The sequence below is a fragment of the Mytilus trossulus genome, chromosome 4 (genome assembly GCF_036588685.1).
Source record: "Mytilus trossulus isolate FHL-02 chromosome 4, PNRI_Mtr1.1.1.hap1, whole genome shotgun sequence".
Taxonomy (NCBI): Eukaryota; Metazoa; Mollusca; class Bivalvia; order Mytilida; family Mytilidae; genus Mytilus; species Mytilus trossulus.
Window position 1 is genome coordinate 18,324,704 of NC_086376.1, and position 25,819 is coordinate 18,350,522.

The following is a 25,819-nucleotide window of genomic DNA, read 5'->3' on the forward strand; positions in this document are numbered from 1 at the left end:
CGTTATAAAATGAAAATAAAAACAAAGATTTGTCACCTTCCTTTTTAAGGATTTAATAAAACAAAAACATGAAATATTATTTCCTTCCTAACTGTACAATTAATTTTTCCTGATAGGACCAACATTCCCTGTGGCTTCACTCTAAGGTAATACACAATTAAGAGCATCAAATGAGATTAACTAGGTGCATGTCCTTTGTTTTATTGCTACAATAACATCCATTAACACCTTCATCAATTACACGCACCAGAATATACAATTATTGTACCGAATAGTGAACACCTGTTGAAAACTCAAGATTGTCATCAGTGTCCTTAAATCTTCAATCTATTTGCATAAACATGATAAATATCGTTAAATGAGACAATACACTAAATAAAATGATGAAAAATATTCACATTTTAATTATGTTTTCCTCTTGTTTGATTTCAGTTCTTAATTTGTATTTCACAATTTGTGTATGTATTTTCTGGACAATTATGCACAAATAATGCAAAGTTAATTATATATTGTACAAAAATAGTTTTAAAAACAAATAAAAAGACAAAATATATTATTGTTCTAAAACACAAGTAAAAGTAATACCATAAAACGACAGGGTAAAGGTAATACTTCCTGTGATACCTTATAAAATATCATGTAAATAAATGTAGCAACTGAATTAGATTTACAAGTTACTTTTTTTTCCCTATCAAAATTAACTTTCCTGTCGTTGAAATTGTTTTCTTTTGCATATTTTTTTAATATTTATTTCGAATAAGTAATATAAATAAAAAAATGTTTTCTTGTCGCTAAATAGTTTCTTGTTGCTAATATTATTCTTCTTGTCGCTTCTGGACGCTTTTTGTCTCTACAATTCTTTTTGTCTCTCATTAGTGAGACCACGCATGGACATTAATACATAAACAAACCGCGTCTTGCGATTTGGAACAAGAACGTTTATTAAATGATATGATGAATGGTTCTCCATTTCTTTATGAGAGTACAGTATCAAATATCAGTTTCATAACGGTAAAATATAGAAATACTCCACTTCAGTTCTTGTGACAAAAATAGAATTATCGATCGGCTTTCAGAGAACTCTCGCAAGTTGTCAAAATTTGGGAATTCCCTCTGAAGTGTTTCTAAATTTATAAAAACACTAAATATAAATACTGTTTAATTCTGATTTTCCGTATTGTTAAAAACACGCATATAAGTCAAGGAAAATATCACACATGAAGATTATGAGTAAAACATTGCAGGAAAGTTGTTTATGTTCAATTGTTTTGCTTATTTTTACCTTTTAAAGCAAGACAATCATAAGAATCTGAGATGTTGCTGAATGTTTAGAATAAAACGAATGACGTGAGGGAGTGTATCATAGGGTCAACGGTAAAAGTCTACAGATTGCTTGACAGCAATCGTATCCCAAAAACTGATCCCAATGGGTATATTGTTTAAAGACCTCTAGTGTAAAGGGGATATAATTAACTGTCAGACTGAAGGATCCTAATAGGAAAGTGTGTCTAGAACTCTTGTGTAAATCACAAAATGGGATATATTTAGCACTGCCTTCAATAGAATCTAATGTCAACTGTCTAATAAAACTTATGTTTTTCATCAATGCAATCATTGTAGAGACATGGAGTTAAAATAACATCAATAGTTTGGACACATAATTGATGCTGTGACTTCTACTAAATAACATATGCCATACTGTTAAATCATTGCATGTAAATAGTCTGTAACTTAAACTATCAATACACTGACTAGAAATATTTGCGGAATGAAGGTTTTGTTTCTGATAATGATCTATCAGTTACTGTATTTGGCTATGTATAATACATAGTTATGTATAGTAAACATTCTTTTCATTCCATAAAATCATGAAAAAGTCTAATAAAAGAAAATTTGAAAAAAAAATTGAAAAAGTATCAGTGCGGATTATACACTCCCAAATACGGTAATGATAATTTAGTCTGACATTGTAGGTTTTACAGCAAATGGTCATGACCTTTGCAGTTATAAGTACGGCTATTTTCCACATGATAACTTGATTACCAGTATTTGGTTAATATTAGTCATCCTTGTTTTCAAAATTCCAATAGGGAACATACTTTATATAATTGTTTAAATAAACCAATTTTTCAAGACGTTTCGGCCAATGGCCTTCTTCAGTTCTTTATTTTTCCTCTCAACTGCATGGCTGACATTACATTCAATCATTGATAAGATGTTATGCCATGTAGTTGAGAGGAAAAATAAAGAACTGAAGAAGGCCATTGGCCGAAACGTCTTGAAAAATTGGTTTATTTAAACAATTATAATATTAGTCAATCAAGTTTATCTTTTCTATGGCTTTTAATATGTAAGCAGATTGACAAAGACAACCAACTTTATATCTATTCATTGACTATCAGATCACTTTGACAAAATGTAATTAAGTTATGTGGAAAATCCAATTTAGTAGAAAATAATGTAACTGAAGTTTTCTTTTTGCACCATATAATAGTCCAGTCAATCTAGCATAAATTTGACCCTAACCCGAAAGTAATTGCAGCAGAAGATTTTTAAGTTTTTATCTTTAGCATTATACTCCAAATATACACAGAAAAAAGTCCCATAAAATCTAACTTGAGGAAGCTTAAAAAAATCACAGTTTAAAATTCCTATGGAGATTTGCATTGAAAATGGAGATAACTCTTGCCAAAAAAAAAGGCAGAAATATCAATAAAAATTGATACAAAATTATAACTTTACCGCTTCTATTCATCAGAATGTATTGATTCTTGATTTTTTAGCTGTCTTTAGAGTATAAGTTATAACAATCAACTCTTAAGGTGTTTTCATATATTTTATCAAGCTTTAATTTAGAATTCGTAATTCATTAGTTGACCATTTATTGAATTTTTCCACATGTTAAAGTCATAAGAAACGAGTGACCGGTAAAAAATTATGTTCTTCCAATTCTTGAACCAACGCATACAAACATCATAAACTTAGTCTTCTGTACTCGAATTTATAATTTTTTTCGTGTAAATTTCGTATAATTGTCAATTTTTTTTTCAATCGGTCAGTGTTGTTGTGAAAATATGGCAGGTAATTAAAGTTCGTGTTTTGAAGCCGAAGTTTAACGATTGTTACCCGTTTGTCAACAATTGACGAAAATAAACAAAAAAGCATGGGAATTGAGCACGTGTTTAACATGTAAATACAAATTATAGTTTATTTTAAGGACATCCATGCTTATTGTGGTCACCGTATTTTTACGAGATGGGTGACACTGAGGTCACCTTGCCTACGGAAAATATGTCAGGGGAATTGCTTGCTGCAAGGAAGCAATTCAAATAAAGTTGTGTGGTATAAAGTTTCTTTAGATAAGTAAGTTGCTGAAAAAATATAATATACAGATATAAACAATACCAAATTTTCACATTTATTTTTTCAAAATGGGTTCAAAGCTTCAAATTTGCAATTTCATTAATGAAAAATTGCACGAAAAAAATAAAAATACCCATAACACTTCAGTTTTGAACATTTCATGAGTAGAAGATTATATAATTTAGTCAATTACAAACTTATTACCCGATCAAAATATCTTACTTTACAAAAATTTCAAGAAAAACAACCAAAAGCTAACCAAAAAAAGACTCATTTGTGCAAGAGTTATCTCCCCATAGGAAATTAAAAATGCTGATTTTGAGTTTTCATCAAGTTAGATTTTATGGGACTTTTTTCTGTGTATATAAAGGGCATAATGCTATAGATTAGAACTAAAACATTTTCTGTTGCAATTAGTTTGAGGTTAAATCTTAGTTTGACAGTTTGACTGGACTATAACTGCAGAAACAAACATTCTTCTCCATCATATAGATGGTTCTAACATTTTTATATCTTTCAATTATCAACCCAGTGAGGAGAATTTTTATTAGAAAGGATACCTACCAATCTAGTGGATAGTCACTATGTTATATTTATAACATGACATTTTGCTAACACTTCGTTTATCTAAAATTTAAACAAAACAAGGTGTCCTTATAGTTGCAGAAATCATAGACATAGACAATAACTGTTTAGTGTCTTTAAATATCAGCTGTATTGGTTTTATTTTTTACTTCAAATAAAATTAGGCTAGATGATGAAATTAAACACAACTTGTTTGGTCAAAGTATGTATGCACTCTCAGGCATAATGTATGAGAGAGTAAATTGTTCTCACGAAGAAAAAAAGGCCCAATAAGGTTACTTGCTTCAGTTAAAAATATTCTTTTCCAATCTTACAATAAAAGCCCTATTAGCTATCATCATGATCATATATATCTAATGTATATAAATAATTAAGATAAGATATGGGCTGATGAGGAAGCTTTTGTAAGACCTGTCAGCATTTCCTCCTCAGCTACAATCATTAAATCAATTTACGTATTCTATTTGGAAATATTACCCTTACAGTTTATTTTTTATATGGCAATAAAATTGAGAATGGAAATTAGGAATGTGTCAAATAGACAACAACCTGACAAAAGAGCAGAAAACAGCCAAATGCCACCAATGGTTCTTCAACAAAGAGAGAGAAAATACTGTATGTCAATGCAAGGATTTAATAGGTTTTCACTTAAACGAATTAACAATAAAAAAATTAAAAACTAATCTATTTTTCTTTCCATGTTTAAATCAAAGATGCTCCCAGATGTTATTAGTAAAATCTAATTTGTTTGTGACATGAATGCATCCTTAGGTATTGAAATGGATCTGCATAATAAATCAACACAACAAATCAGAGCATCATCTGCACAGGAAATATAAACTCATTATTGATATCTCTCAGAAACAGTATAAAAACAATCACTACTACAGATCATTACACTAAAAGGTTGGAAGAAGAAGCCTTCATCATGTTCATTGTTCACTTGGCATCTAGCATAATATTGATTGTTTCCATGCTTTCTCAAAAGCCCTGAAAGCTATTGTAATTTAAACAGGCACTAGCTGTCAAATCTATGTTCACCAATTTGATTCAAATTCTCATTCTTGATTTATAACATACTAAAACGTATATCCAAATTATGAAATATATAAAAGAAACAATTTATGATGCATGGACTTGATAATATGTATCAACATTTTCAGGTGTAGTTTAGTTTAAATGCAATCTAATTAACCATCTAGGTGACCTCCTCCAAAGACTGCTGATGGTCATTTAACCGGAAATAAACATAAATATAGATATAAATATATAGTGAACTCATGCAATTCAAATTTTTAGGTCTGTTTGAATTCACATAATAGATTTAGATCATATGTAATGAACTTTTTAACCTGTTTAAGAATGACCTTTTGTAAATCTAATCAGTCAAGAAAATGTTTTGCCCTTGTTTCACTTCCAACTCTTTTTCAACTTCAGAAGTTATTCCTTGAATCCTTTATAAAGTCTGACAGTTCAGTTTCAAATTATCAAGGTGTTTTTCATTTTTTCAATTACTTCCAATTGTAAAATTTCATCGCAGATTTGTCTTTCTTTCAATTGGATACACCAACAGTTTTTTTTGGAAAAACTAAAAATATTTGTCATAATAATAAATTTCATTTGCAGGATTAATCATGTATTTATATAAAGTTATACAAAAGGTCAAAATCCAGAACATCAAATTTAATTTGCTTCTTTCGCTTTGTGAACAAACCCATGCTCTAAATCCAATAAAATTTGCTTGCACATGTGTATATTGACTTCTTCAGAATAATGAATTTGATCAAATTAGCATGCACTAAATATATCTCCTCAACTTTAGAACACTTTCAAACTTTTAAATGGTGCACATTATGTTACTAATTCATTTATTATGACTGTAATGTGTTGCATTCCGAAATTGACAAATTTGACCTAGATATGACAACCATTCATGCTGGCTGTTCAAACTCCTCCCTCTGAAAATCACAGTGCCAGACGTTTGCTTCTTTACAAACAAAAAAGGGTGGTTCATGGAAGAGCCTTCCTAAACGCTTTTACACTTATACTTATCTGACATAGAAATTACCTTAATTGTCCTATTCAGAAAAAAAATAATCGTAGGCATTATATAGTGATTATTTTTGCCCGAGCAATAGTGAGGGCTAAAAAAACATGAATATAATGCCTACCCATGTTAAAACTACAATAAAGTATAGCTTGCATCAATCATTTCTTCATTTAAAGAGACTGTGCCAGTGTGGTATTTTGATATTTGGAAAGAATATTGAAGTTGCTTCTTAATGTACCATGTTCTGAGAAACTGACCTTTATTGGTGACTGTTCTGATTTTCCAAAGTCATTTAATATCTTCAGGAACTGTTCATATTTGTCTGAATCTTCTTTCAGTGCCTCTTTCGTTCTGTTTAAATAAGCCTGGGCAAAAGCTGTATCTTTGTCATCTTTCTGTAAACAACAAGCAGATTGTAATATTATAATTCTGACACCTTGGATAAATTCAACTTTGTTCTCTTTGATGGAGTGGTTGTCTCTGTGACACACTCTGTATGTGTCAAAGAGACAACAATTTATCCCCATTTCCATTCTCCATTTTATTTCTTCAGTTGTCAGTTCTCCATACCTATCAAAATACTGTAAATTCAGAAATTATCAAAGCTAAAAATGCAAAGTTTCAGGTTTGCCATCATAAGTCTGCAAATAAGGTCTGAAGCATCTATGAAATATAAGGCTTTCTGGAAAAACTTTCTTCCTACTTTGCGATCTGTAGCCAGGAATTTCAAAGAAAGGGTTTGATACAATCACACTTGACTTTAACAATTTCAATTCAAAACAGAACATCAACTTTAACAGTGCTTAATATGTTTTCAAGGGGGTAGGTTTGTACAATCCTCTCGAACCCCCCCCCCCCCCCCCTGGCTACAGATTTTCTTTGCAGAGTACAGATAGTAATTCCAAGTCTCACATTCAATCCCTTTCATAGCAAGACAAAATCTTTCTCTTTTGTCATAAAAAGGACAATTATTAATGTTATTATTAGATTTATTGAAAGTAGGTTTACTTTAAATATATAACCAAGGCTGTATGCTATACAACGCTAGTAAGACCACTGCTTGAGTATGCATGCTCAGTCTGGGACCCGTTCACCAACCTTAACATTCAGAAATTAGAAAGTGTGCAAAGAAGATCAGCCCGGTTTGTATTGAACAACTACCAACAAATCAGCAGTGTAACATCAATGCTAAAAACTCTACAGTGGCAACCACTAGACGAGAGGAGGGCCAACTGCAAAGCAGTAATGATGTACAGGATAGTAAATGGCCTCGTAGCAATACCAACGCTAGAGCTACACTCTACATCCTCCGTAGCAAGAGGACACACAACACGATTTCTTGTACCTTATGCCAGAACTTCAACCTACAGGCATTCCTTCTTCCCAGACAGCATAAGGATATGGAACAGCCTCCCACAACCTTTGGTGGACAGTACCAAGCAGGGGGTACTGAGCTGCAGTATTCCTTAATCGCACCATCAGACTGTTTTTAACTTGCACCTGTAAATATTTTCTTGCACCTTTGTTGTCACACCCAGCATGGGCAATAGTGCGATAATACTCAATTAGAGGACTGCACTGTATTGGAAGAAGAAGATCACATCTTAAATTTCAAATTTATATTCCCTTAATTTTCCATTATAAATTTGTGTTGTGACATCAGTTTTTTTCCTATTTTTCCATAATCTAAAGTATTTACTGCTGTAAGCATAATTTACTGAGGCCATCCTTCCTATAGCTATCATCCAGAACTTGTTTGAGCATAGGGAATCAATCTAAACCTTGACAAAATTTGGTTACAGAACAGTTTGGATGATGATTAGTGGACAAGGTCTTCAAATTTTGATTTGATTATAAAATTTTGACCATATCTTTAAAACTTTTAATACTATTATGAAAACATTTCTTTTGCTTAGCATTAAGACTTTTGAAATATATCTATTCAGAGGTAGATTGTTCATTTTGTTAATTTTTATACTAAATTAATAAAAAATTGACACATGGTCTTACTATACTGCATATGTAAAAAGAAGGTGTGGTATGATTGCCAAGGAGACAAGTCTCCATGAGAGACCAAATAACACAATAATTAAAACCAATTTTCATTTCATTTGAACAAGCTAAACTTTGATTGCATTTAATGTTTAAACAAACTCAATAAAGTTCAATAAAAAATGCATTTAAATTACTATTTTATAGCTGCCATTAAACCAGTTATGTCAAGGAAATGGTTTCCTCAAAACAATTTTTGTAAATGAACTCTTATATTTTCTTTATCTATTATTTATCATACTATTATAGTATTTTTTGAAGAACTCATCATTGAAATTGCCCTTGAAGATTCAATCAACCAGCTTGATTGTCTTTTAGAATTGTAGAACAGCTTTAATTAGTTTATTTATTACCTTTCCTTACAAAACAGATTTCTGCTGATGTACTGAATAACAGTTACATAATAAATGTCAAAATGCATACACTAGCTACAATTATTAACAGTAAGAAAGTCAGTGTCAAAAACACAGGATTTTGTGTAACTTGAAAAATTATAATTATGTAAACATTCCATGTTAATTTGAAGAACCTAACTCTACTTTTAACAGTGTATTTAAAATATAGTACGCTCACTGTCAGATCTTTAAAGGGTCAACTTGATCCTTGTCCTTTAGTGGGTAACATAGGTTTCTGACAATATGGTAGTTTTTATCTAATTGATTTTTGAAGTCGTTATTTATTCCATGTCAGGAACATTTCTTTAATTAGCATTTCTTCATGTTAAACAAGAATGTGTCCCAAGTACACGATTACCCCATCCACACTATCATTTTCTATGTTCAGTGGACTATGAAATTGGAGTAAAACTCTAATTTGGTATTAAAATTAGAAAGATCTTATCATAGGGAACATGATTACTAAGTTTCAAGTTGGTTGGACTTTAACTTCATCAAAATCTACATGACCAAAAACTTTTAACCTGAAGCAGGACAGACCGACACACGAACGAACAGACAAACGAACAAACAGACAGACGCACAGACCAGAAAACAAAATGCCCATAAATGAGACATAAAAAATGCTTACTGCAAATGTTGTGCAGCTGTTTTAACTTGATGCAATGTTGTCTTGAAAATAAACCAAATTGGACCTTGAATGGCATCAAAACTAATTACCATTGGTAGCATGGCAAGCCATATCAATTTTCTATAAATAATTTATTTGCAGACCTGACAACTATCCCAATTTTCATCCCAACCCGAATCCTGATATCAGGATCGTACAACTAGTCAGAATCCCGATAATTTGAATGATTATTCAGGAATAACCAGCACTACACAGGAACATTCTGTTGCCTAATGATGAATCATGAATGAATGGTTTTAAAAATATCAATGACTATCATTTCACATTTTTGTACTGGGTCTAAAAAACTTACAATATTTCTGCCAGGCTTATAACTTTGTTTGTACCTTATAAATTAAGAACTATCAAAGCATTTCCCTTTGTTAATAATTTGTAGGCTGGCATTTAAATTTCTTCATATTCTAAAGTTTCAGAATTTAACTGGCATCAACCAAGAAATTATTAGTTTTAACTCCATTAAGCTTTTGAAAGAAATGGGTAAATTTATCTGTTTTCCCCAATTAAGTTTTTGAATCAAGGATAGTCTAATTATAAAAGTAAATGTCATCAGAAAATCAATGTGATGGAAATCATTCACGGAAAGATTGGAAAAGAATAATTTCAAATTATATTTTAAGTATGGTGTGGATACAAAGAACATTAACATAGGAGACTTAAGTGTCTTTCCTAGAAAATTTATGATGCATGGTGGGGCTAAACTGAATTGGCAATGCGGTGCTTTAAAACTGCACATAAATCTGCAATACAATCAGAAACAATACTTAACATTGCCTCCAGGGGCCAGCCTGGATTGAAATTTCCATCTTTTGCAGACAAATTAATACCATTAGTGTTACAGAATTTCTACAGCTTTTTGTTAATTATTAAGTTTATTTACCAGTTAGTAGAAACATAATGAGCAACAATTGAGTTATCATTGTCCTTAAACAGCCGTACAACTAATATTAATTTATTAACACTGATGCAGTAAGCATATAATCTAAAGAAGTAATCAACTGACAGCAAATAAAAAAAAATAATCTTGGAAAATTCAATTATTATATTTTTCACATCTACTTAAGGGATCTCTACCAGCACAAAACATAAGCAGCGTTAATTAACCAGCACTTTATTTCACATAACAGTACAAGTAACATAAAGATATCTTGGTCTTGTAATAAGATAATACAAGAATTTTTACTGTATTCTACGTGATCGAAATATCTACTGAGTATTACCAAGCAGGGCCATAACTACCTATGAGTCAGGGGAGGCACCAACCTCTATCTAGGTCCCCGAACCCCTGCCTCCCCTGAATTCGAACCTTAGTTACGGCCATATCAGGATGTCAAAATTATTTACACTATCTAACATTTTCTAAATCTATATTTTGAATGTACAAAATTTAAATGAATGCTAAAATATGTCGTCAGTTATTCCTTCAATTTAATAAATGTTTCAATTTTCTATCAGATATATAAAAATTATTATATCTATATTCTGTTATAAGAATCTTTATATAGTATTTATGTACTACAATTTTTCAAAATCTAAAATTCATTGCATAAAAAATGTGTAAGGGTTCCGCGGAACCCAGTGTCTCTCCTTCTTTTGATGAAAATCGCAGGCTCATCAAATATGAGGAAAAAAATCAATAAAAATATTCCTCTTGATACTATCTTTTGATTGTAAAAAGCTTCTCTCCAAGTTTGGTAAAAAATCTAGGATAGTTAATGAATCTAATAAATGTTTTGAAAACTTTAACTGCAGACTGTATGTAATGTTAAATGGAAGAAAATCTAAGTCCATTTAAAAGTAAAATACAGAAAAAATGGAGTTATCTTTTTACAAAATTTACTTCTGGATACTATCTTATTGTCATAAATAAGCTTCTGTCCAAGTCTGGTACAAACCCAGGATAGTTTAAGAAAGTTATTAAAATTTAAAAAACTTTAACCACAGAGTGAATGTAATGTTTACCCACAGAAAAAACTAAGTCCATTTATAAGTAAAAAACTGAAAAAGTGGAATTTTATTTTTACAAGATATATACTTCTGGATACTATCTTATGATCACAAACAAGCTTCTGTCCAAGTTTGGTAGAAATCCAGTATAGTTTAAGAAAGTTATTAAAATTTCAAAAAACTTTAACCACAGAGTGAATATTTGTAGATGCCGCCGACGACACCGACGACGGAAAGTAGGATCGCTTAGTCTCGCTTTTTCGACTAAAGTCGAAGGCTCGACAAAAATCAATTCCTCCCCATTCACTTTATCAATATTTTATAAATCACAATTTTAATAGATTATGTATACATTATAAACAAAAGTACAATTGATGAAATGTGTAATGTTCAAGCTTTACTGATCATAATTGGTTTTAAGATTAAAGTCCTTCAGAAAAAGGTTTTACTACATGCATCACAAAAGCATAATACATGCAAGGTCATATGATACCTGCGAGTGAGTGCCTGGCAGATAGACATGTACATCTAACATTAACTTGAAACACAAAATATAGTTAACCTATTGCTTATTATATTTGAGATAAGAACTAAACTAGGGAAACTAAACATTGATCAATGCAATAAACCATGGTCATATGAAACCAGTCAATACACCTTACAGTAATTCCATACACCAAATATAGTAGACCTAACACTTATAGAAATTAAGAAACTTTAACCTTGATAATAGATCCATAAATGATGTTAAGGTCAGTTAAACCCTGTCTGAAGGTAATCTATCAATTGCTGAATCATAACTAGAGGCTCGAAAGAGCCTGTGTCGCTCACCTTGGTCTATGAAGCACACAGATGGATTCATGACAAAATTGTGTTTGTAGATCTTTCTTAACTGAACATTCTTGCTATTTACAATTTTCTCTATCTATAATAAACTTGGCCCTTTAGATACCGAGGATTTTTTTTTTTTATATGATTTACAAAAAATTACCAAATTAATGAAAATTTTTAAAAATTGACTATAAAGGGCAACAACTCCTTCAGGGATCAACTGACCATTTTGGTCATGCTGACTTATTTGTAGATCTGACTTTGCTGAACATTATTGCTGTGTACAGTTTATCTCTATCAATATTAATTTTCAAGATAATAACCAAAAACGGCAAAATTTCCTTAAAATTACTGATTTGGGCAGCAACCAAACAACCGGTTGTCTGATTCATCTGAAAATTTCAGGGCAGATAGATCTTCACTTGATAAACAATTTAACCCCGTCAGATTTGCTCTAAATGCTTTGGTTTCAGAGTTATAAGCCACAATCTACAATTTACCCATATGTTTTATTTTAAAACTAGATACCTCAATGATGATTGTGGCCAAGTTTGGTCAAATTTGGCCCAGTAGTTTCAGAGGAGAAGATTTTTGTAAAAGTTAACAACGACGGATGACAGAAAACAGACGATGAGAAAAGCTCACTAAGGGCCAGGTGTGCTAAAAAGGAGACAAAGGAGAACCTTATAGTAGCTTGTTTTATAGTGCTGCAACTGAACACCAATTGTAATATGGCAACAGAATTATTTTTTTCTTCAAAAGATGGAAAAATTTGTAAGGGTTCCGCGGAACCCAGTGTCTCGCCTATTTTTGCTGTAAATCGCAGGCTCAACAACAATGAGGAAAAAAATCAATAAAAATATTCCTCTTGTTACTATTTTATGATTGTAAGAAGATCTAAGTCCATTTAAAAGTAAATTACAGAAAAAACAGAGTAATCTTTTTACAAACTTTACTTCTGGATACAATCTTATGATCATAAATAAGCTTCTGTCCAAAATTGGAACAAACCCAGGATAGTTTAAGAAAGTTATGAAAATTTTAAAAACTTTAACCACAGAGTGAATGTAATGGTTCCCCGCAGGAAAACTAAGTCCATTTAAAAGTAAAATATGGAAAAAATGGCTTTATTTATTTACAAAATTTACTTCTGGTGATATCTTATGATCATAAACAAGCTTCTGTCCAAGTTTAGTACAAACCCAGGATAGTTTAAGAAAGTTATTAAAATTCTAAAAACTTTAACCACAGAGTGAATGTAATGTTTCCCCGCAGAAAAAACTAAGTCCATTTATTGTAAAATACGGAAAAAATGGAATTTTATTTTTACAAAATTTACTTAAATATATTTATTAGAAACCTTTTCTTTTTCAATGCTTTACATATTTTTTCTATTCAGACTCATGTTTTCGTTATAAATCAAATTTGCAACAATACACTGAAAAACATTTAACTGTAAACAAATAATTCTCCAACAACTGATTAATTTATCAAGGAGAAAGTAAAACAATTTGTAAGTTTTCTTCACTAAATCTGTCAAAAAATATAGGATATATAAACTTGTCTTACATGTGGATCAACTTCCAACAAATCTGGAGCTAGCATGGCTATAGTTGTATCTTTCTTTTTCATTCCTTTCTTTCTGCTTTCTTTGTCTTTGGCACTCTGTCTCTGGGAAGCAAAACTGAAGCAACAAAAAAGATATATTAATTGCATTGCTGTAATGAATCCAATCCTTCCTGTAAATCATAAACAAAGGTCAATTAATGGCTTCAGTCATATTGGCCTTTAAATATATTTCTACCACTTATAACTTTTGCTGTATACATATTCTTTTAAAAAAAATACAATAAACAGCTGCACCATGAGCACATGATACGCCTATCACATTTTTTAAGAATAAAGTTCAATAACTTCTCAATGTCATATCAGAATTTTATGAAAAATTAAAGGGAGATAATCTTAAAAGATGTAAACCAGGCACCCAAGTTTAATTAAAACTGCTCGTAGCACTGTAAGGTCTCGTCTGAAAACTGGAAAATAGCCCCTTTATGGTGAATAAAATCCTGTAACAAGGAAATGTAGTTGATTAATAAAATCCTGGAAATGGAAAACTATACAGAATTTCTGACACCATAGGCAAATTATTCACAAACCTTTTTATAATTTGGGATGAGGGAAATAAAACTTTATCTTATGACCTGCTCTCATAAAAATTAGTGCATATGGTACCATCTATAATAAGACCCAATTTTACTATAAATCTATCAAAAGCAATGTGTATGTATGACATCAAATCAATTATTACCTAATAAATAAACAATCAGTAAAAAATGCCATTTCATAAATTATTTTTTTCCACTGAAAAGCAATGACATGAACATGAGCCTTTCATGCTCTACTTACCATATAGTGGAACTAGCGGTCATCAAATCGGCTAAATGATCTTCATCATCTATGACATCATCTTCATTCTGACTGTCATAAAGGTTAGTATCCTCAGCCTCACTTTGAGTATCGTCACTTTCAACACTACGATTTGAGCCTGAATTATGTTTCTGTCGATTTGAGAATACTGAAGGACTATTGTAAAGTTGAGCTTCGTCTACATCCATAGTATCAATACAATCTCCCGACATATAATCCGTTTCCATTCCCTCACTTTCACTAGTTACCACTGAGGGAATGTCCTCTTCCTCATCCTCTACCTCTCGTACATGTACATGTAGAGGTCGTGTCACCATTCCAAATGGTTTAGGTAATAATGTCTTAGGTCTTTTCAATGCTCTGTTTATTATACTGTATGCAGCTTTTTTACTCGGTGATATATGGGGTTTGTTTGGTACAAAACCCTTAGGACGTATGGACATAGCTTTAGTTTGTAACTGTTTCCGTCTAGGACTGGTGAACTTCTTTTTCTCCAAAAAAGGTGACACCTTTTTCACAGGTGATGTGAATGAACTTAATATGATAGGTTTAGGAGCAACAGGTCTATAACGACTAGATGATGTTGACAAGGGAGACATTTTGGTTGGTGTTCTTTCTTGTGTATCCTGACTCAGACATGTATCTTTAATGAGTTCTGGGGAAAGATAATATGGAGCATAAGAAGCCACAATCTCTGCTGCTCTTTTCGTTGGTGTTTTCTTCTGAGGAGTAAATTCATTTTGCACTTCTTTGGATATGTCATCGATTAGTTTTGTAGGAGAGATAACTTTGTTAGTACTAGTGATATCTGTGTGTATTACAGAACAGATACTTGATGGCAGAGCTGATGATAGTATTGTTGAATCAATCCTCCCCCTGATAGGAGCACCAACTGTTTTATTGACCAGGACAAAGGTAGGTGCAGCACATGTTACTGGGGTCTGTCCATGCATTATCATAACGGCACCAGATTTCCTCACTGGGGATGAGCTTTCTGATGAAATCAGTCCACCAAAAGATGTTACCATAGACACAGAGGTAGAACATGATTCTGTTATGTTTTGAGAGCTGTTAGATGGGATACTTCCCCCTTGGTTTGTATTGAAATCTTTTTCTGAGACAGTAAAAGGACTTCCTTGTGGAAGATTCTCATGTAGTTTAATAAATCCTGGTGAATTACATGTCTTTCTACCAATATCTTGTAATTGTGTAACTTTTGGACTGTAAAATAAAATAAGAAATACAATATATTTTACAGATTAAGAGCATTTAACTTGATTCTCTTAATTCTGAAATTCTATTAAGTGAATGAAACTTGCTCAATAAAAATAATACTTTTCTTTCATGTAAAAAGATAATAACTACATAATCATAAATCTAGAAGACCAAAATATTTACAACAGATTTTCCCTGATAAAGGTTGATCCAGAAAAGGTAGGAATCCACCAATACAATCTGGAAATTTCAACTCCCTTCATGTTGTATTAGTGTATATGTTTCGATTTAGACTCAGTGGATTATTAGAAACCTTGGCAGGTGCTTAATGTGAAATAAATATAATAATTGTATGTTAGAAAAGATATTATGTTATCTTTCACTTAAATGTCATGCATGTCAATACATTGATTTTGTGTAGCTGTTTTTTTTTATTATAAAATAGGCTCAAAAGAAAGTCATATACTGTAAACCAACTTATTTTCGCGGATACTAAATTTCGCGTTTGACTCTATCTAGTACATATCGCGGCTATTTAATTTCGCAATTTACTAATTAACTTGAGGTGGTTAAATCAGAAATGATCCAAATTATACATATTTGCGACGATTTATATTCGCGTTATTTTACTACTCTCGAAATTCGCGAAAATAAATCGCTCACGAAATTAAGTTGGTTTACAGTAGTCCTGCTGCAGCCATATTATGCAACTCCCTACATAACCATCAACCTCATAATAAAATACAAGAGGCCATTGTAGAGTTTGGTTTTTTTTCTCGGTTTATTTGATTTTCCAGGATGAACTAAAAAAAAAATTGTAAGGGTTCCGCGGAACCCAGTGTCTTGCCTATTGTTGCTGTAAATCGCAGGCTCAACAATAATGAGGAAAAAAATCAATAAAAATATTCCTCTTGTTACTATTTAATGATTGTAAGAAAATCTAAGTCCATTTAAGAGTAAATTACAGAAAAAATTGAGTAATCTTTTTACAAACTTTACTTCTGGATACAATCTTATGATCATAAATAAGCTTCTGTCCAAGTTTGGTACAAACCCAGGATAGTTAAAGAAAGTTATTAAAATTTTAAAAACTTTAACCACAGAGTGAATGTAATGGTTCCCAACAGAAAAACTAAGTCCATTTAAAAGTAAAATGTGGAAAAAATGGATTTATTTATTTACAAAATTTACTTCTGGATACTATCTTATGATCATAAACAAGCTTCTGTCCAAGTTTGGTACAAACCCATGATAGTTTAAGAAAGTTATTTAAATTCTAAAACTTTAACCACAGAGTGAATGTAATGTTTCCCCGCAGAAAAAACTAAGTCCATTTGTAAGTAAAATACGGAAAAAATGGAATTTTATTTTTACAAAATTTACTTCTGGATATTATCTTATGATCATAAACAAGCTTCTGTCCAAGTTTGGTACAAACCCAGGATAGTTTGAGAAAGTTATTAAAATTCTAAAAACTTTAACCACAGAGTGAATGTTTTGTTTCCCCGCAGAAAAAACTAAGTCCATTTATAGTAAAATACAGAAAAAATGGAATTTTATTTTTTACAAAATTTACTTCTGGATACTATCTTATGATCATAAACAAGCTTCTGTCAAAGTTTGGTAGAAATCCAGTATAGTTTAAGAAAGTTATTAAAATTTCAAAAACTTTAACCACAGAGTGAATATTTGTTGACGCCACCGTCGACGCCGACGGAATGTAGGATCGCTTAGTCTCGCTTTTTCGACTAAAGTCGAAGGCTCGACAAAAAGATTTGCATGTATTTATATGGTGTTATCTATTTTCTCATTTCAGATTAAAAGCTGCATGATCAAACTGTAGAACTTTGTGCTCTAAAGTTTTTATCACCTGGACAATAATTCTACCTGATGTGGAGACAGGAAAATTCATAAGGTTTGATTGGTCAAGACAGTGAGTGATAAGACTATTGTAAATTCAGAATATATTGTCATCTTTTTTATCATTGTAAGAAATGTGACCGGATTATAATCGCAATAATTAAAACTGGAATTTTGAAATTCTTATATGAATTAAACAGGATTTTCCTCAATATCACAAAAATTTAAATTACATTTTAGTACAAAATGACAAAATCGCAATGATAAATGCGCACGTTAATTTCTGAATTTTTATATTATTTTACCTTGATGGGTTACTTTTATTACTTGTAATCACAGAATCAAACTGAAGGACTTTAAGAGCAGCTGGTATGGTCTTGCAGGTGGACGTAACTTGTAATATGCTTGTTGGGGTATCTGGTAAGTTGCCAGCATCATACTGGGGAACTTTATGAGCAGCTGTTAGGGTCTCGGAGGTAGGTATAACTTGTAATATGCCAGTTGATGTATCTGGTAAACTGACACCATCAAACTGAAGAACTTTAAGAGCTGCTGGTTGTTCAGGTCTTGTTTTTTCTTGTGGCATCTTAGGAGTGTTAGGTGCAGATTTGGATTTATTCGGATTAAGCTGTAAAAAAAAAGAATAAATAATACTGTGGATTCATTAATATTCTTTGGATACCAATTTTTGTGGATTCCATGGGTACAGGGGAACCACGAATTCAAATATTCAAAGAATTGCACATTTTCTAAAGGAATGTATGCAAAATTTGCCAAAACCACAAAATTAAATTTCCACGAATATGCAAGTTTTTCTCAAACCACGAAAAATTGGTACAAACGAAAATAAATGAATCCTCAGTATGGAAGAATGTATGAACACAAATTATCAATCCTAAACGTTTTTGCCATAATTCCAGATATTCTAATTTTGACAATCAAAATCAAATACCTTCTTTTCATGAAATTTGAGCTTTTTAACAGGATTATAATCGCAATAATTAAAACTTGAATTTTGAAATTTCTTATATGAATTAAACAGGATTTTTCTCAATATCCCAAAAATTCAAATTGCACTTAAGTATAAAATCAATGAAACATCTTTTAATTGATTCATATTACCTGTTAAAAAATATAGTGAGTTATACTTATTTTCAAAATAACTATATACAAATATATTCAATATTCATTGTGACTGATAAACTGAAAATGAAAACCTGTCATTCTGTAAAATTATTAATTAGGAAGTATAGATAATACTGTGTATGAATCACTTTTTTATATAAGTAAGTCTGTTAGTTTTCTCGTTTGAATTGTTTTACATTGTCTTATTAGGGCCTTTAATAGCTGACTATGCGGATGGGCTTAGCTCATTGTTGAATGCCGTACTGTGACCTATAGTTGTTAATGTCTGTGTCATTTTGGTCTCTTGTGGACAGTTGTCTAATAGGCAATCATATCAAATCTTCTTTTTTTATATGAAAGTTTCTTGACAAATAGAACCGACTTTGCAATACATTCAAATAATTGTGAGTTCATATGAAATAATAAGAAGCATTTTCAGGTGATTTATCAATACAATACTTTTACACCATACTGATTGTTTTCTAAAAGATTTGTGTAACTTGGTTATGCAGTAAATCTGGAATAGCTGCAAAATAAATATGTTCAATGAATATATTATTGGTATGTGATGTGTCTATTGTGACCTGCCACTTCATTGCTCATTTTTAAAGTCAGAATTAATATACCAATATACTTATTTGCATAGTAATATAATTAAATTCATTTTCTTAAATATCAAGAATTCTAAATTCCACTGATATTTTGATCAGAAAGAATAAGTCTGGTTATGCAGATTAACTTTTACCATGACATACACACGCTACTTTCATTTGCATATTAATGCTTCATGTATTTAAGCAAATGCACTAAAAGCTTGTCTGCAAAATATATCCTATAAAATGATTTACATAATTAAATGTATATAGTCTTGCATAGTAATTTGTGGCATAGCTACGCAGCTTGCATGTAATTTTATAGTTTGTAGCTGAAGCTTAACTGGTAGGATTAAAGATTTCTAATTAAAAGGGCAAAGCCAGGTGTTACGATCTCATATTTTAAGGGAATAAAGAATAATGAAATGATTATTGTGGCCAAGTTTGGTTAAATTTGGCCCATCAGTTTCAGAGAAGAAGATTTTTATAAAAGTTAACAACAGACAACAACCACCAAGTGATGAGAAAAGCTCACTAGGCCCATTGGGCCAGGTTAGCTAAAAATGGTAAAATTTATAAAAGTTGATGAATGATGAATATATAATTTTCTTACCGTGACCAGTTTATTATAAACTACAGGTATGTTGACACTACTAGATCTTTGTATACTATAACAGCCTTCTAGTTCATCGTCATCGTGTAGCAAAATTATCTCCCTTATTTTCATTTCCTGAAACAGAAAGTAACAGAGGTTAAGTTTGTTTTTTTAAACATGTAACTAGCAAAATAAAAAAATATATTGGTTCCCAATCTTTCATGAGATTATTTTCACATACAAATCAATGATTATCAAAAAAATATATTATTCTAGTTTATTTAATATCAACTTTGATTACAGAATTAATCAATATTTCATGTACATCTGCAGAAAATTTGAGTATCTTATGAGATAATATTAAAGAAACAAATGAAATTTTTGACATTTCTATAAATTCTATGATACTTTGTAGTATTATAAGTAATACACCTTATCGCTAATCCCGGCTGACCCGGCATCTTGAACTTTTGCACATACAACAATCACTTTTCCATTGTGGCGTCAGATATTTTGTATTGTGACTTCAACATTTTACGGGAACCTGTGTGATATCCAGTAATGTTTTAATCATCGTTAACTATGGTTAGGTCAGTCTTTATTTTCAAATTATCTTTCCACCTAATACATAAGGTGGAACATTTCTGGATAGACTTACCAAAAACCCCCATTCTGATAAAATGGAACAATCCTGATGTATGGGAAAACTTACCTTACACCAAACAGGTAAACATGAAGCATCCTGTCTCATTACTGGTTTAATTTCATTGACATCAAAAATATCAGTAAATATTGGAAAATCAGGAATTTTCTTTGTTGTTTTAAATGTCTGAAATATTTTCAAAACATGATCTTTAATTTACACATTATAAATTACACAAAATCAGGTAAATATTGATATATACAACAAGGTTACATTAGTGTATTGAGAAAAGTTTGCGAGAGTTTCTATGTTTCTATGGATGTGTATCAATCTCATTGAGAAAAACTTCTTTCTCATAAACATGCACCCCTTTCACTGCAGGAATTTTTCAACATCTTACACATTCGATATATAATCCATTCATATCATAATAGGGATTAAGGAAGTTAAACCATTGACCTATGAAAATGCCTTTCAATTCTTTACACCCATTTTCTGCTGAAGCTTCAGTAATTAAATATACTAAATAAAGCATTTAAGTCTATTCACATTATCTCTATATTCAATCTCCAGTAAAGGAAAACAAAATTTCCCCTGTAATACAATTACTTTTATAATCACTTGAAATTGTACAAGAGAGTAAGGGAAAAAATTGCAATATTCAGTAAAACAAAACATCATACAAGCAGAGTCATTTTATATAGATTAAACAGTTAGTTTTCCTGTTTGAATGGTTTTACACTGGTAATTTTTTTAGGCCCTTTATAGCTTATTGTTCAGTGTGAGCCAAGGCTCCGTGTTGAAGACCATAATTTGACCTATAACGGTTTTACTTTTACTATTGTGACTTGGATTGAGAGTTGTTTTATTGCCACTCATACCACAATTTTTTTTATGTCTATATAACTACATTAGATGTATGTTTCATTATAATATGTTATTCTGATTGGCTAACTGCACATCACATGTTATTCCTTAAGCAATTGCATTACACAATAAAACTTATCATTCATGATAACACAAGGTCCCACAGTAAAGTGCACAGATGAATTAAATAAAAAATTCATAAAATTTGTGTTTTCATGATCATAGCTAAAAAATATAATTATAAGAATTAAATTCTTATTTTTGTAACTTTATAGGGTTGTAAAAGCGTTGACCATGCGCACATTTTTATATTGAAGCGTGGAAAAAATGTACTTCGGTCAACGCTTTTACACCCCAATGAAGTTACAACATGTACAAAAAGAAGCATTCAATTCTTATATAAGCAGATATGAACATAAACCGACCTTAACTGGATTATCTGGAGTATTTTTGGCTGTAAGATTTTTAATTCTTATTTTTATCTGATCTTCTGTTTTACATGGCAGCATAAACTTCTGAATCAATCTTCTGTGGTAGGGTAGATTTCTAAACTGTTCCAATCCTAATGCCAGTAAGCTAGGAAAAGATAATAGTCATATTTTATGTGAAGAGAATTAACTGAAACTTTGAATCACAAAATGGTGTTGGTGGTGTACCTTCCACAGGGTAATGTTATGAGTCTAGTTAGGTAGATCTATTTATATGGTTCTTATCACGGCTGTCTAGCATATTTTATGTGAAAAGAAAGCTGAGTGTGTAAGTCTTTCCTGCCGGTATACAGCCTCTACATTACTAAGACTCCAGCCGTATCCTCCTTGTCGGTAACACTGGTAACTAACATATTTGAGAAAGATAATGAAAACATTCTGGCCAAACGAAATCTCCAACAAAGATCTACATGAGAAGACAAGCACCAATGGCATGGAGACTTTGCTAATACAAAAAAGATGAAGGTGACTTGGTCATGTTATACTCAAACCATCTGATGACATGACCAAGGTTGCCCTTAGATGGACACCACAGGGGAAAAGAAAAAGAGGCCGACCTAAACCAATCATGAACACAAACCCTTGAAAATGAGCTCAAGGAAAGAGGATATACCTGTGGCAAGGTGGAAAGAAAAGCAAACAACCAAAAAAGAGTGGAGGAAACTTGTCATTGCCCTATGTGCCATAAGGCATAGCAAGGACTAAGTTTAAATCACAATATGATCTTTGCTTAAAAAAAAAAACATACAAGAAGCAATATAAAGGTATTATTTCTCTCTGGGTAGTATATGATACCAAACACTTATAAATTGCGAACACAACCTCCAAGAGGGTATTATTTCCTTACAGATAAAACAAAGATTTACACTCTCCAAAGCATGCTGACCATTGCAAAATTTATATGTTCACATTTTGTTTTTTTGGGTATTCTGCACCAAATTTTTCAACAACATGTTACAGCACAGGCATGTTGCTGAATTTGGAATAATTAGGTAATTATGTATGAAATAATTTAAATCAGTTCTATCTGAACTTTTTTTTATATAAAATAACTTTGTCCTGTTAAACTTTTATGACATTAAGAATACTAACTTGTCCTCTACTTCAGTAAAACTAACTTTGGGTGATTTAGAGAAGTCTCTAGATATTAGTAGATTCCCTAAGGGGGGATAATCAGGATCGTACTCACTTGTCTTCTGCTTCAGTAAAACAAACTCTGGGTGATTTAGAAAAGTCCCTGGATATTAATAGATTCCCCAAAGGGAGATAATCAGAATAGATGAAGATCAGACTTCTCCAGAAAATCTCCCTCTGCTGTGTTGTTAAGTTTGGTAGATTATTCCTTGGTAACAATGATGAAGGTTCATTAAAATCTGAAAACAAAGATGAAACAAATATTGGTGTAATTATCACTGAACAAGTATATATTTGTTTAGGAGCCAGCTGAAGGACGCCTCCGGGTGCGGGAATTTCTCGTTACACTGAAGACCTGTTGGTGACCTTCTGCTGTTATTTTTTTTAAGGTCGGGTTGTTGTCTCTTTGATACATTCCCCATTTCCATTCTCAATTTTATTACTTATTTCTTATCTTTAATTCAGATTGCTGAACATGAAAATATTTAATATTTAAAATTTAAGAAATTCTTGCTATTTGGATATCATTTAATTCAGAACATTCTCTTCATTTTCAGATCACTCTCTTATTATTATTTGCATTTTTAAGAAAGTAAGGTTATTTATAAAAACATACAGACTGAACAATTAACCCCACCACCTTCTGTATGCACCTTATCAATCTCAAGAGTTTAGCTCTGTTCAACTGATTTTCAAAATGTATTCCTTTGTTGTACTGTTACACCACTTCTTCCCAAGTTAGGTGAAGGGTTGAGCACCCACACTAGTTTAACCTCTAACCACACTGTGTATGACCCAAGTCAAGAGCCAGTATTCCGTGGTTTTCAATTGATGCTATATATCCAGTTTGTTTTCTTTCATTGTTTTAAATGTCAATCAGGCCATTAGTTTTCTCATTTTATTTGTTTAATATTAGTCATTAAGTAGCCTTTCATAGCTGACTATGTGGTATGGTGATCTATAGTTGTTATCTTCTTTGTCACTAGGTCTCTGGTTGAGAGTTGTCTCATTAGCAATCATACCACACCTTCTTATTGTTATAATTATAGGACTTCTAAATTATAAACAGCCAACTCACTAGCCCCTTGTCCAAGGACACTGTAAATTAAATCTTTCTTTTTCTCAGACAACTGTTTATAATTCCTACATAACATGTTTTCTATGCCTTTTTCTGGGGAAACAGATTTGGAATTTTTCTCTATATTAGCCTTCCTGCTTCTTTTGGCTGGTGATAATTGTGTTTTCTTTGGTCTCATTCTATCTGTAATAAATCAATGTAAAAAATGTCCATTTCAAATACATTTTAAGTAAGACAAGAAGCTAAACTCTGCAACTTGTATTATTTTTGTTTATACAAATTTGTTATTTTGGTACCTCCTCTAGTTGATGTTCATCATAATTTTTTCAAAATATTTCTTCAGAAAATATGAAAATAACTGGTATATTCAATGGAACTGATATTGTGGATTTAATTATTTTCATTGATTGAGGAAAAATTGTATTTTCATTGATATTTGAGTCTATCATTCTATATACAAGTCTAGAAAATGTTTATATTTAAATTCATGGTTTACATACATTCATGAAATACTTTTAAATTGGTTTCCCACAATTAATTACAACTAGAGGCTCTAAAGAGCCTGTGTCACTCACCTTGGTCTATGTGAATATTCAACTAAAGACTCAAATGGATTCATGACAAAATGGTGTTTTGGTGATGGTGATATGTTTGTAGATCCTACTTTACTGAACATTCTTGCTGCTTACAATTATCTTTATCTTTAGTGATTGGCCAAGTTTTTTTCAGTGGAAAATGATAGCAAAAATTTACAAATTATATGAAAATTGTTAAAAATTGACTTTAAAGGCGATAACTCCTTAGAGGGTCAATTGAATATTTTGGTCATGTTGATTTATTTTTAGGTCTTACTTTGCTGTAAATTATTGCTGTTTACAGTTTATCTCTATCTATAATAATATTCAAGATAATAACCAAAAATGGCAAAATTTCCTTAAAATTACCAATTCAGAGGCAGCACCCTAACAACCAGTTGTCCAATTCATCTGAAAATTTCAGGCCAGATAGAACTTGACCTGATAAACAATTTTACCCCATCTTGACCTGAATGCTCTAAATGCTTTGGTTTTTGAGTTATAAGCCACAAACTGCATTTTACCTCTATGTTCTATTTTTAGCCATGGTGGCCATCTTGATTGGTTGGCCAGGTAACCTGACACAACATTTAAACTAGATACCCCAAGGATGATTGTGGCCAAATTTGGTTAAATTTGGCACAGTAGTTTCAGAGGAGAAGATTTTTGTAAAAGTTAACGACGACGGACGACTGATGACAGACGCCAAGTGCTGAGAAAAGCTCACTCGGCCTACAGGCCAGGTGAGCTAAAAATGTGTCCATAGTATGTGGATGCCCCAATCACACTATCATTTGTTATGTTCAGTGGACTGTAAAATTGGGGTCAGAAATCTAATTTGGCATTATAATTAGAAAGATCATATTTTAAGGAACATGCTAATTAAGTTTCAAGTTGATTGGACTTCAACTTCATCAAAAACTTAAACCTGAAGCGTGACAGATGGACTGACAAACGAACAAACGAATGAATCGATGCACGGACCAGAAAAACATAATGCTAATAAATGGGGCATAAAAATTCCACAGTAATTTAGTTCAATGGTTCTACAATGTCCAATAACTTACTATTGACAAGAACATTTTTAGGATCTATCTGAACTCTACAATGTCCAATAACTTACTATTGACAAGAACATTTTAGGAGCTATGTGAACTCTACAATGTCCAATAACTTACTATTGACAAGAACATTTTTAGGATCTAACTGAACTCTACAATGTCCAATAACTTACTATTGACAAGAACATTTTAGGAGCTATGTGAACTCTACAATGTCCAATAACTTACTATTGACAAGAACATTTTT

The 25,819-nt window shown here is 31.5% G+C and overlaps 1 protein-coding gene across 4 annotated transcripts in view; it reads right to left on the reverse strand.

The window, feature by feature from the left end:
- The window catches only part of LOC134714808 (GON-4-like protein), a 75,589-nt gene that overhangs the window by 29,274 nt on the left and 20,496 nt on the right, over nucleotides 1-25,819 (reverse strand). For all 4 annotated transcript variants that reach the window (XM_063576390.1, XM_063576389.1, XM_063576388.1 and 1 more), the window contains exons 14-22: nucleotides 23,937-24,119; nucleotides 22,914-23,097; nucleotides 21,662-21,812; nucleotides 20,439-20,555; nucleotides 19,745-19,861; nucleotides 17,719-18,041; nucleotides 14,318-15,559; nucleotides 13,481-13,595; nucleotides 6,256-6,393 (exon numbers count right to left, since the gene is read on the reverse strand). In XM_063576390.1, the coding sequence (XP_063432460.1) occupies nucleotides 6,256-6,393; nucleotides 13,481-13,595; nucleotides 14,318-15,559; nucleotides 17,719-18,041; nucleotides 19,745-19,861; nucleotides 20,439-20,555; nucleotides 21,662-21,812; nucleotides 22,914-23,097; nucleotides 23,937-24,119 (2,570 nt within the window). The remainder of the gene's footprint in view (nucleotides 1-6,255; nucleotides 6,394-13,480; nucleotides 13,596-14,317; nucleotides 15,560-17,718; nucleotides 18,042-19,744; nucleotides 19,862-20,438; nucleotides 20,556-21,661; nucleotides 21,813-22,913; nucleotides 23,098-23,936; nucleotides 24,120-25,819) is intronic.